This window comes from Amphiprion ocellaris, chromosome 16 (genome assembly GCF_022539595.1).
Source record: "Amphiprion ocellaris isolate individual 3 ecotype Okinawa chromosome 16, ASM2253959v1, whole genome shotgun sequence".
Taxonomy (NCBI): domain Eukaryota; kingdom Metazoa; phylum Chordata; class Actinopteri; family Pomacentridae; genus Amphiprion; species Amphiprion ocellaris.
Window position 1 is genome coordinate 10777417 of NC_072781.1, and position 12436 is coordinate 10789852.

At 39.3% G+C, this 12436-nt stretch overlaps 1 protein-coding gene and 3 non-coding genes across 4 annotated transcripts; 3 read left to right on the forward strand and 1 right to left on the reverse strand.

The window, feature by feature from the left end:
* Positions 1 to 1913: 1913 nt before the first annotated feature.
* On the reverse strand, positions 1914 to 6397 carry LOC111564371 (phosphoglycerate mutase 1-like). The gene is made up of 4 exons (XM_023263892.3): positions 6125 to 6397; positions 4995 to 5269; positions 4164 to 4344; positions 1914 to 3283 (listed from the first exon to the last, which is right to left on the reverse strand). Exons 1-4 carry the CDS (start codon positions 6261 to 6263, stop codon positions 3114 to 3116), a joined length of 765 nt encoding a protein of 254 aa, XP_023119660.1. The 5' UTR covers positions 6264 to 6397; the 3' UTR covers positions 1914 to 3113.
* A 2731-nt stretch (positions 6398 to 9128) lies between these two features.
* trnar-acg (transfer RNA arginine (anticodon ACG)) lies at positions 9129 to 9201 on the forward strand. Its single transcript has one exon. It is a non-coding gene; the product is annotated as a tRNA-Arg (tRNA).
* Positions 9202 to 9742: 541 nt separating this feature from the next.
* trnah-gug (transfer RNA histidin (anticodon GUG)) lies at positions 9743 to 9814 on the forward strand. Its single transcript has one exon. It is a non-coding gene; the product is annotated as a tRNA-His (tRNA).
* Positions 9815 to 10340: 526 nt separating this feature from the next.
* trnam-cau (transfer RNA methionine (anticodon CAU)) lies at positions 10341 to 10413 on the forward strand. Its single transcript has one exon. It is a non-coding gene; the product is annotated as a tRNA-Met (tRNA).
* The last annotated feature ends 2023 nt before the right edge of the window (positions 10414 to 12436 follow it).

Consider the following 12436-nt stretch of genomic DNA (forward strand, 5'->3'; position numbering starts at 1 on the left):
GCTTTTGTTTTCGTGCTGGAGTCGCTCTCGTGTGTCGTCACTCCCTGTCCAATCAGTGGGCTGCACTCCTGTCCAATCAGTGGCCTGCACTATGTAGACGTCACATCTCGGCTCACTTCATCTCGGTTGGAACCTCAGCCGTGGAGGTACGGAAAATCGTACCTGATACCATACAGTAATCCATATGGAAACGCTCGCAAACAAAGACGAGCCGAGCAGCACCGCGCCGAGTAGGTACTTGTGGAATCGCGGCTTTAGAGTCCAAAAGTTGCTCAGTTTAAAGGGATATTCCCGATAGTCCACCGAGGTTCCTCCCACAGACAAGTTTGACTTGCAAATATTTTCCATGGGCTTTTCTATTGTCACTACAAGGTATTTGCAAAATACAACCGACTTTATACACTGGTGGTTTGTATTTAATTTCATAGTCCCAAAGGTTAGTCATGAGAAACAGTATGTTTGGTTTTCTATATTGAGAATGGTATGCCATTTGTCTAATATTCAGAATAAACCAACTAAATTTATATTTTGTCAGTCTCTCATTTCTGAAAGGGCTAGTATACATCATTTTAGAAGTCTTATTATTTCACAAATACAATAAATAATTTAATATGTAGTTATATATTTCAAAGAGACAGTTTACAATGCAAACAGAGATGGGTGACAAAGGAAAAACCGTAACCCTTGGCTATTACAAAGCAAGGATTCAGTGACTCTGTTATGCCGTGTCATGCTTTCATTTGTCTCCCTAGTGGGCAGGAACGCCGCAAACCAACACGAACTATTTCTGAGTGACTATCTGTAGGTCCCTTGTAGGATGTGTGAGATCACATGTTCGTTGTTTGAGACAGAAGACAAACTACTTCTCTCAAGCTGTTTATGTTCAAATATCAGTGTCTCAAAAAAATCTTGTACAAGGACCCTTGCTGTTCGGAACAGCCTCCCAGAAAAGGAAAAAGTTTGTTATAAACACAACATCTTATACAGTATGGTGCAATGTGATGGGCTATAGGACATATAATTTAAACAGTGAAATGTGAATGGCTACAAGGTGGGGATGAACCGTGGTTTAGACTTAGTTCTCCCTGGTTGGTGGACAGTTATGTCCATATCCCTTGGCACACGATTCATCCAATCTCCAGCAGTCGTACCCTATAAAAAGAACCCTCCTTGCAACCTCTTCCCGCTCTCTAGATGTCAGTTATGTTCCTTTGTAAGCTGTAAGGTGAAGCAGCTACAGGTGGTATCTCGTAGGGAGGATGCTGGTGTCTCATAGGAAGGATTATTATGGTTTCTAGCCTGAAACAGCCTTGAGATAGCAGTCTCAGTAAAGTTATTACCTTATGAGTAAACAGGAATATACTGTGAAGAAAAACAAAAAATTCTCTGTCTTTTTTGTGTGTGTATATGTGTAAGCAGCTGTAACTTTCCAGCTTGACCTGTCAGTGACCATCATGTATTTAACCCTCCAGAGCCAGGGGTTAATGCTTGAATCCATATCTCTCCCTTTAAAGGTCAAGCACAGCTCATGCATTAATTGCACAATAACTTGTATTCATATCAATACTATACTACTTATATATATATGGTATCAATTTTACTGTTAAGCTAGCAGCGCCTTTAAAAAATAATAAATCCTAACAGATGGCACTATCTCCATTCATAGGACATTCAGGGGTCACTGAATGGTTTGAGGAGTTTGAAACTTATATGAAATCTATGCTATGGCCTTCACAGTTACCACATCTCCACCAAATTTAACACCTGTGGGAGATTTTTGACCAGTATGTTAGATAGCTCTCTTTACTACCATCATCAAAACATCAAATAAGAGAAACTTTTGTGGACAAAAGATGTCATCTAAAAATAAAAATAAATCTCACCCAGACAAAAAAGCAAACACACTCAGCAGATTTGCACATAACTGTACATTTATTAGATCAGGGCTTTCAAGGTACATTTTACCCAACACAGAGGGAATTACACTTGATAAGGAATGACGTGAATACTGTAAGACATTTTAAGATATTCCATTCAGCGATGCCTAAACACAACTTCTGCTTTGTTAGTCTGTGAAGCCAGTTGTAGACATTAACTGTAGGAATAGGAGGAGGCACATGAATACTACGACCCCAAAGATGGTCGAACACAGAAGCAGAAATACTGGTTAGAATTAGACCTTTCTTTTGCTGGTAAAGATGCTTTACAGTGAAATTGTGAAACTGCTGGACCATAATCCAAATAATGGATTTTTCACATATATTGTGCAAAACAGCGTTTGGCACCATTCAGAAAGTAAAAAGAAACATAGAAATTGTCAGACACAATACAGACAACGACAACATGCAAGGGGACAGCACAAAGTCCATTCACTGACAGACAATGTAAGAGAAAAGGACTGTTTATTGATCATAACTATTGCATTCTGCTCTCAAGAGATTGCAAAATCATATCACTTTATTAGTGAAATCCATCAAACACATGCTTTTGAATTCAGACTCATCTAATAATGGCCAGTGAGTGTAAATAATTTTAATTAATTTCTAATAGATTACAATATATATTGGTGTCTGCGGCAGGCATAATTTCTTTACCACCATCAGTGCATTTGACATACATTATACAGTGAGCATTGGCAAACTGACACTTTCTTTTATTTGTATAAAATTGTGTTTGTCAGCCTTTGATGTGTGTGCAGCTTCACAACACATACTGTGGCTCGCATGTGGCAGACAGACCACAGCCAGGATGTCAACCTCGCCTCTTTCATTTGCAAAAGGCATGATACTCACATAGTCAAGACAATGCCTTCATTAGTAATACTGTGTATTTCAATCCTACACTTATTTCTTAAATGTACAATTTTAACAAATATTATTTACAATCTCTTGAGAGCTGTGGCCCCCATGGCTCTAATATATCCCAGTCCATGGCCACCTGCTGCTCCCCTGCACTGTGTATGTAGAGTGAGATTGCCTTTGACAACAATCTACAGTATATTCAGTCAAGCACTAAAACCCAAAATAAATTAGGATTCAGGAAAAACACTAATCTGAGGCCAGTTGTTTGGGACAAACTTTACCACCGTACATAGAGGGAACCTTTCTGTTGCTTTACTTCTTGGCCTTTCCCTGAGCAGCAACAGCCTCCATGGCTTTGCGTACGGTCTCCTCATCCCCCAGGAACTGCATCGGCTTCACAGGCTTCAGGTTCTTGTCGAGCTCGTACAGGATGGGGATGCCGGTTGGCAGGTTCAGTTCCATGATGGCTTCATCTGACATTCCTACATGTGGCAGCACAAAGAAAAAGAACAGTCAGACTGAAAAATCAACACATTTTTAACTTTCCTACAACTATTTATGTGTAACCAAAGGAAAACTTAACCAAACTCTAAGCTAAAAATCCTGATTATTCATTAAAATCACTTTATTTTCAAAAACTAAAAAAGCTGTAGGGCTACAGAATTAAAGGAATATAAGTCTTGATTTTGGTTTCCGTCGATTACGCCAACGTGATATTGGCTTCAGCTTGGACAGAACTCGACCGAAAACTGGTTGTGTCTGTGGCTGTTGTCACCAAACAAGAAAAAAACGACTGAATATTTAACTATTTAACCTCAAAATCCACAGGAAGGATTTAAAAGACGTGTTATCTCTAAAATAATCACCAAAATGATGCCATTTTACAGCCAGAAAACAGGGAAAAATCTACACATTTTCAACTTTCTGATGGTCTTTTAACTAATTTTTGTAAGAAAAAATGTAACTAAACTTGAATTTAAAATCCTGATTATTCATTAAAGTCACTTTATTTTCAAAAACTAAACAGAAATCAGTTGTAGGGCTGCAGAATTAAAGGAATACTAATATCCATTTTGTGGATGGAGCATTTAAGCTCTATTCAGTAGATTATCTATTAAAACAGATGAGTGCCCACTGGTCTGTACAGAAAATCTGAATCAATAAAATAAAGTGTTGAGAGTCCCTTCCTAAAACGATTTAATCACACAGTCAATTGTATAACATTTAAGATCCAGCTACAGTTAAGCTAAGATGCTGTATTAAAAAGGGAAATCCTTGACAAAGCGTAACTGTATCACTAGCTAAGTAAGAATTTTTGCCCATAGGCTGAAGATCTCATTCAAACTGTGCGGCGCCACCCACCCTCCAGGTGCTTGACAATCCCCCTCAGACTGTTTCCATGGGCAGCGATCAGCACCCTCTTTCCCCGTTTGATCTGAGGGGCGATTTCTTCGTTCCAGAAGGGCAGTGCTCGTGCGATGGTGTCCTTAAGGCTCTCGCAGGAAGGCAGCTGGTCCTCAGTCAGGTCTGCATAGCGACGATCCTGAAATAAACATAATGTCAATATATAAATTAAATAACATAAGGCATTATAGATAGCATACCAAAGCTGGATCCCTTTCTCTTAAATTTCCTACCTTAAAAATGCGATGAAATAATTAATACTACAAACATATTTTAATGTCTGCCTGCCACTGTTAAGATATGATCATCTTGTTTCTACTTTGACTGAACTTTGAACTTTAGCCTAGATCTCATTCTTGCCAGTCATATATTAACTCACAGTGGACATATTATTGGGTAATAGCAACGGGGCTCCTGCTAGCAAATCGTTGGTTACTTAATTTCCATGGCGGTCAGATTTCATTTGCACTGTTGTGTGTGTAAACATGTAAAACATTTAGATATTCCAGCTGACTGTGCTGTGCACAAAAAGACTGACAAACTTGACCTTAAATCTACTATTTTCTCACTAAATATTTCAGCCCTTTCTGCTGATTTCATTCATTATTGGTGACACAGCTGGTCAAAGGGCTAGAAACACAGAGACATGTTCAAGTCATGCCCTCCTTTTTGTTTCACCTCTGTGGAGTTCACTGCTCAAGTTGGACAATATGTACCAAACCATTCATTTCCTCACAGGCCAGCAAAGCTCCATGGTTGTGTGTGTGTACTGTAGATAGCATATCTTACCTTGCTGATGATAGTGTAGTAGTCATGGTCTGGGCCCATGGGAGGGGGAGGGATATCAAATGAGCGCCTCCAGATCTTCACCTGAGCTTCACCGTGCTTGGCGGCAGTTTCGGCCTTGTTAAGTCCCGTCAGGCCACCGTAGTGACGCTCGTTGAGCCGCCAGGTCCGGTGCACTGGCACCCACATCTGGTCGATGCCGTCCATGACCAGCCACAATGTTCTGATGGCTCGCTTCAGCACAGAGGTGTAGCAAATGTCAAACTTGAAGCCAGCATCTGTGAGTTTCAGAGAGTGAGAGAAGGATGAAAGTTTTTTTTTTTTTGACTGTTTAGGAATTTCCACTTGTTCCAGTGTTTATTCAGTAAATTATTCCATGATGTCTTCTGAGAATAACTGCACTTGTTGAATTAGACAAAAGTTATAGAGGACACTCTGAATAGAGTAACGAAAAGTGAGTCTTAAGCCTTACTGGACTGTTTTCATTCACTGACAGTTGTTTTCTCAATTAATTGATTAATCAAAAACTGCATGTACAATTTGTAAGAGCACAAGGTTTAATGAGTGTTTTGTCCACCAAAAAAACAAAACAAAACTGGAAATATTGCACAGTATAATGACCTTTTCATATAACAAAGAAAAGCAGCAAATTGTGACATTTGAGAAGCTGATTGCAGAGCATGTTTGACACTTTTTGCATGAAAAAGAACAAAAAAATGTACATTCTCCTTTAAACTGACCACTAGCTTAGCCAACAAAAGCCTGTAGGCTGTAGTTAGATGGCAGTCTGATTTATTGAGGCTACTGCTGGTGCATAAATAAGAAGGTTTGTGTGATTTCTTCCTGTTCTGCTGAAGTTAGATGCAAAAATCAACATTAACAAAATGCCCCCAATCAACTTCTTTGCTTTACAGCGTTTCTTCTTCACATCATCAATTAAAGCAATAAATTCCATGTGTGGTGTCTTGCTGTGAGGCTGTGCAACATCACTGCACCAGAGCAGCCACACGAAAGCATCGCTGCTGCACGTTTAGGGGGCGTCTACGACCTGATGCATGCAGGGGCGATTATGCAATAACAAGTCACAGACAGTACAATGGATGAAGGGAGAAAACGACTCGGTTCTTTCTCACCCTTCAGTGCCTGTCCACCTCTCTTCGCCTCCTTCTCCCCGGTTTCGCTCAAATCTGCATCGAACCAGCCACAGAACCGATTCTCCTGGTTCCAGTTGCTCTCCCCGTGGCGAATCAGCACCAACTTGTAGGCCGCCATGATCGATATGAAAATATGTAAATCGAGCGGTTAAATCGATTTAAATTAGTGAAGTGTTTTAAAAAACAGGATGCTGAGGTTGTTAAACTGAGAACTCCAACTCCAGAGAAGCAGACGGGTCCACTCGTTGCTGTCAAACCCTTTTATTCAGTGGATTGGTTACTCCCACACTTCCTGGTTCTCACATCCAATGAGATTCCGCTAAAAGATGTGTCTTGTATCTTTCAGCCAATAGCAGAGGTGGGCGTCAGCGGCTCTGTGCACTGTCTGACCTTCATTCTGTACATTGCACTTTATTGAGTCCTCTTTATATCTATCTATCTATCTATCTATCTATCTATCTATCTATCTATCTATCTATCTATCTATCTATCTATCTATCTATCTATCTATCTATCTATCTATCTATCTATCTATCTATCTATCTATCTATCTATCTATCTATAAGGATGGTAGTTCCACAAAATAAGTGAAATAAAGAAAATTAATAAGATGATAAAGCAGTATAATAAATATGCATTTGCGTATTTGCAGTATACATAATAGATAGGCTGTCAAAACAACTGTTATATTCAATGATATTTTCATTTTGTGTCCCTCAGCCATGCAGTCACATATTACTCAGCTACTTTGTGAAACAATCCTGTAATAATAATGATGATGAAAAACTGTGTATATCTGACTGAAGGGTGCCATAAAAAATACATTAAACATGATGAAATAGTGTAATAGTGTGTAGTTTTTACAGTTAACACATAAAGTATTTTACCACTGTAATCCCCCAAAACAGGGAAAATCTATTTTTAAAAAAAGCTGTAGATTGTTTTATATTGGGTTTTTTTTGTTTTTTATAGTTAAAAAAATTATTTAAAAGATTTTTTTTTTTTTACAGCAAGTAAAGTACTACATGCTCCTCTCATAACAGAATTACCTTCAATTGTCGACTAGTTTTGTATAATTTGGTTAAACTAGAAGTATTCTTGTCATATTATTAGTCACATTTTAAGATAAGTGCATTTTTGTCACTAACTCACCTGTTGTGCAGTGACCACAGGCTCTCATGTCTTGAGCCTGTATTTTTTATTTGGCCAGTTTGGATTATGTAATGTAATGGTTAGTGTTTTTCTTTGTATGTTTAAATGGACCCGCATGATTCTTCATACTGGACCTCTATTGAATATTTGTCCCTCCTAGTGTAGCCCTGATTACTGAAGGGACCCCAGACTTCACATCGATTTGTCTTTGATGTGTCACTTCTTTGCTGACCCATGTCTAACCTATACTTGTCATTATTCCAAAATGAAGTTGTGGTTATGAAAGAAGAAGCAGAAAAAAGTTTGCAGATAGATACGGTTAAAACTGATGGTTCCTTAGAGACAGAAGCAAGTCAAGTGAATCAGAAACCTAAGCTCATTATCATTTCTTTTGATGGATATTTTTCAGAATAATGTGACTGTTTTGTCTTCATCCAGCTGTTTCTTTTCTTTGGCCTGTAAAATGTTAAACAGTAACAGTATTTAGCCACTTTCTCACTCAATATAATACACTTAGAGCACCAAAAATTACCAAGAGCAGACCTGTGACTTCAAGAGTGCAATAGTCATGTTTCTGTAAAGCGGTGCTAAAGAAATAATGGGTGGTGGAGAAACTGTGTATTTGCAAGACAAGGGTACATTTAGAATAAGAAAAGGGAGCTGATATGAGAGGTGGGAGGTGTGACAGATTGAATAAAATGCTACAAAGAAGCACTAAATGTGTTTGCGCTCTTGACCCAGATTTGAGCATTGCATTCATAAGCAGACATTACTGATAAAACAGAAAAGACAGTGCAGAGTTTTTGGATGCATTTTGTCCATCTGTTAAGGTATTGTTTATTATACACTGCATATACAAATTTTGCTCAGCAATGTAGATTGTTCTGTCATTGTTTCAATTTGTATGAAATTAGATTTTTCTTAAGCTGAATGTAAAAGAAAAAAGTTGTGTCTCGCCTTCAGATGATATATTGGCATCAATTAGCCACATTATTAAATATCATGGCTGTTTGGTCATATATAGTATGATTTCTGTATTTGAATAATAGGCGTAAACTCATGGTTTTTGCTGTTTAGCTGTTGTTTCAAAGCTACACAGTGTCAGTTTTGGTTTTAAAAAGGTGATCAGTTTCATGCAGGCCAGGTGAAAGAAAACTGAAGTTTTTTTTTTGTTTTCTGTAGCAAATTATGATCATCAAGTCATCTGCATCAAGTTAGTTTTGTTTTATTTATTGTTATACGTTATTACACAAACTACCGTCAGAGGAATGCATTTTAACGAATATAAAGGGGTTCAAAAGTCTGAGACTATCAGTGATGATGCTTGTATTTTGCACTGGTTTCAAATTTCATATACTTTTCATTACAAATCCTTACCTGTTGCTTTAATGACAGCATGCACTTGAAATGCATTAATTCCACAAGTTTGTTAAAATGAGATTACCCAAGTTATAGCATAACGATCTGACCATGTTCCAGAGAGCAGAAATGTTTGTCTTCCTCAGGCTTCAAATGCCTCATAAATGTTCGCTGGGGTTGAGGTCAGGTGACTGTGGTGGAAAGTCCATGACAGGCAGCACTCTTTCTCCTTTTTTCTCCTTTTCTTTTTTTTTTTTGGTCTTCAAGTACCATAATAATATACATGCATGAAGAACCACTAAACTCAACTACTTTGCCTGACTTCTGGGCCACACTGACGCAGATCAGCCTCATCTTCCTGCATGACCCCCCCTACTTTCTGCTAGACCCATCATTTCATCACTTTGTGAAAAGGCAGTGTTGTGCTGCATTGCATTGGCCACAATTTGGTGACCAGGACCACAGAAACGTAGGGCTAGTGGCGCAATGGATAACGCGTCTGACTACGGATCAGAAGATTCTAGGTTCGACTCCTGGCTAGCTCGACGGTCTCTTTAGCTTATCCATTTGGAAACATTTACAGTATTCCCTCTGTATGAGTTGTGTTTTGCAGTAAAGTAACGCATGACAGGATTTGTGTAACAGGTTCCCATCCATTCAACATGTGCTACAAAGTGCTTAAATCTACCTGCGTGTTACAGTCCTTCAAGGTTTCCAAGGAGACCTGCTTCGCATTTGTTGTGAAACCAGGTCGTCCAACAACAGCGACAGCAATAATGATCGTGGAGCTGCCACTTCACACGACACAGGATATGGATCTCAAATGTCAGGACTGATTCAACATGTTAATGACAGCGAAGCCATCCAGGAAGAAACCCCAGCACTGCATTATAGGTGATTAATAAGTGGAAAAGAAAGTTGTTGCTTCGTAGTGCACCCCTCTGTGCTTGACAAACCATGTGGGGAACTTGACTGTGTTTTAACACACATCATTTCAGAAGCTAATACCGAAAGCATACAAGTAAGTGTAATATTCGGATCTCATAACATGCCATCACAACAGTAGAGCAAGCAGCGAAGCAAGCTGCCGTGATCGTATAGTGGTTAGTACTCTGCGTTGTGGCCGCAGCAACCCCGGTTCGAATCCGGGTCACGGCAAGCCATGTGGAACTTAATGCTCTTTTGTTGCTGATAAAAGGCATAATACGTGCAGGTAGATCATAGCTACAAAATTCAAACAGAACGGCTGTGGTCAAGCAAGTTAGAGGCGGAATAAGTAGACAGAGGAGATAAAATGAAGCAGAGACATATTTTGAGGTGGTTTCATACTGGTTACTCTCTAAAGCAGAAATATACATGGCCACAGCGCTGCACAACCTTGTGGGAATGTGCCGCATTGTGGGATTCTGTGTGAATGCAGTGGAAGCTCATGCTTCATAATGTGCCCTCTGTGTGCAGCTCAGCCTCGCTGTCAGTCAACCGCACACAAAGACCTGCTGCTCTGCTGTTGTACTTGCTTGCTGTGGTGGACAGTGGCCATGAGATAGTCTCTTTCCAAAAATTGTTTTGGGACCTTCTTGCTTGTCCCAGCTTCAGGCGCTACATTTACAGAAACCTGGTGAAGGACGCAGAAAGAAGCGCAATCATTAAGCAAAAATATATGTGCATGATTTACGCTTTTCGGGCCTCGTTGGCGCAGTAGGCAGCGCGTCAGTCTCATAATCTGAAGGTCGTGAGTTCGAGCCTCACACGGGGCATCTCTTTTCATATGTGTCTTGTTTCTCCTGCAGTCATGTTATACTTTTTGGGTTTCATTGATGCTACCTCGTCGGGCTGCTTAACGTTCATCAAATCACATCACTGCATCTCCAGATTTCGCGGCCAACCACATCCTCTCCTGTCCAGAATTCCCCAGAATCACCTGACTAATCAGTGTCCAGTGTGTCCAGAATTCACCCCCTGACCAATGAGAGACCGGAGTGTCCAGAATTCACGGTCAACCTTGGCAACCAATGATAGATCAAACATGACCCTGGTGGTCTCGCCCCCTACCGTCCAGTCAGAAAGTCCAAGTCATCCAAATTTCTCCTTGTGTAAAAATACGAACACCTGCACGTAAACCTTTGCATTTCTAGGTAAGACAAAATTATCTTTATTCAGTTTTTATTATGCTACGCAAATGACACCGTAATAATTACAGGAAAGAAACGATCGTAGCATCTTTTGGTTGTTACATCGACTAGCTGCCTTATGTCGCCTATTGATCACGTGAAACTTCGGTTCTTTGCATTGATGTTTACTCAACACCTTCATAACACCGTAGAACTGCAGTACAGGAGTACAATTAGGACACAAAACATTAATTCTCACAATATTGCACCTTTTGTTGCATATACTGTTATATTGCCAAGCATATTAGTCTGTGCATTTATTTTAAACTGTGGTTACCATTACGAGCAACGTTACCATCATTAAGATTGTTAGTCATTCAACTTTTGTCACGTTACTTAACTGCTTTGTGAGTAACTACGGTTGTGATCTGACATCATTCTGACATTACAACTCAGCTTTCAGCTCTATATATCATTTCATTAGACCCAAACAATACACTGTCATGAACTTACTCTAACTGCAGGTACTTTAACAGTCTTTGCTGCTTGAACTTTATTTTATTGTCACTGCATAGATTTAGATTAGAATATGAATGAAAGTTGTTCCTTTTCAGCTTATGCACCTATGAATAATAATGACAATAACATACTATAGATCAGTAATGGTTCCTATGCTAGTTATAAATTCTGGCTGCCACATTTGGTGTAACTTTGGACACCAAATGGGACAAATAGGATGCCAACTTGAAAATGTTCAAATCCAGGTTTTGTGTGGCCCAACTGCTCCTCCTTGTGGGTAAAGTAAATCACTGCTGACAATGATGACCAGTGATGAATGATGTACATTGAGGTAACAGCGAAATATAGAATTATTTATAGTTATTGACAGTTGCGTAGTAATAAACTATAGACTTTTTGATGAAGTCCATCTGAAACTAGTCTGTCTGTGACTTCGGACCTTTTGTTCACCATTTTCTTCAGAACGTTGGCCTTTGTTATTTTGACTTCCTTGTGCAACTCTTGCTAACAAACTGCTGTGCATAATTCTGAAAATGTAGTGGAAAAATACAGTACGGCTGATTCATCTCGTCAAATATGGCTTTAGACACAATTTAACTTGAGAAGCTCAGTGGCTTAAAAGAAAAAAATAGATTTAAAAAAAAAAAAAATGTTATTTTTTCCTTACAACAGCAGTGTGATGTTACAAAGAGAGTTTGTACGTCTGTGTGTGAAAACTTGTGGGAAAAGTGTTGCTGGGAAACAGTTCAGAGCCGTGTGAGCTATTATCAGAATATCCATGATCCACACTTGGAAGGAATGTTTGTTTTCACTTCCCAGTGTGCGTCCGCTTACACTGCACTAAAAATGCAGTGTTCGTAAAGAGCTTCAGTCATGGGAAAATTAATCATCTTCTCAGCTTCTAATTCCGTCCTTGACATTTTGTTTTCAGGAGGTAAAACCTGCAGGTGATGAATGGAGGTGAGGCTGCTGATGTAAGCTGCAAGTAAGAATTGTTAAATGTCAGACAGGAAATTAGTGAGTTCATCCACCCAGTGACGAAAAAAACTTTCCCCCTCCCTTCCTTTCAGACTCATTCACTCTGCAGTGCACTCTCAACATCTTGGCTTAGGACTGGCAGATTGAAGGAAGCTGTGGTATTTTCAAGGCT

Excerpts from the sequence above, each read along its gene's own strand:
- LOC111564371 (XM_023263892.3), bottom strand. The coding sequence starts at position 6,263 with ATGGCGGCCTACAAGTTGGTGCTGATTCGCCACGGGGAGAGCAACTGG. Across the intron at positions 4,345-4,994 it reads ACTACACTATCATCAGCAAG|GATCGTCGCTATGCAGACCT; the intron begins GTAAGATATGCT and ends TGTTTATTTCAG. Across the intron at positions 3,284-4,163 it reads GATTGTCAAGCACCTGGAGG|GAATGTCAGATGAAGCCATC; the intron begins GTGGGTGGCGCC and ends TGCCACATGTAG.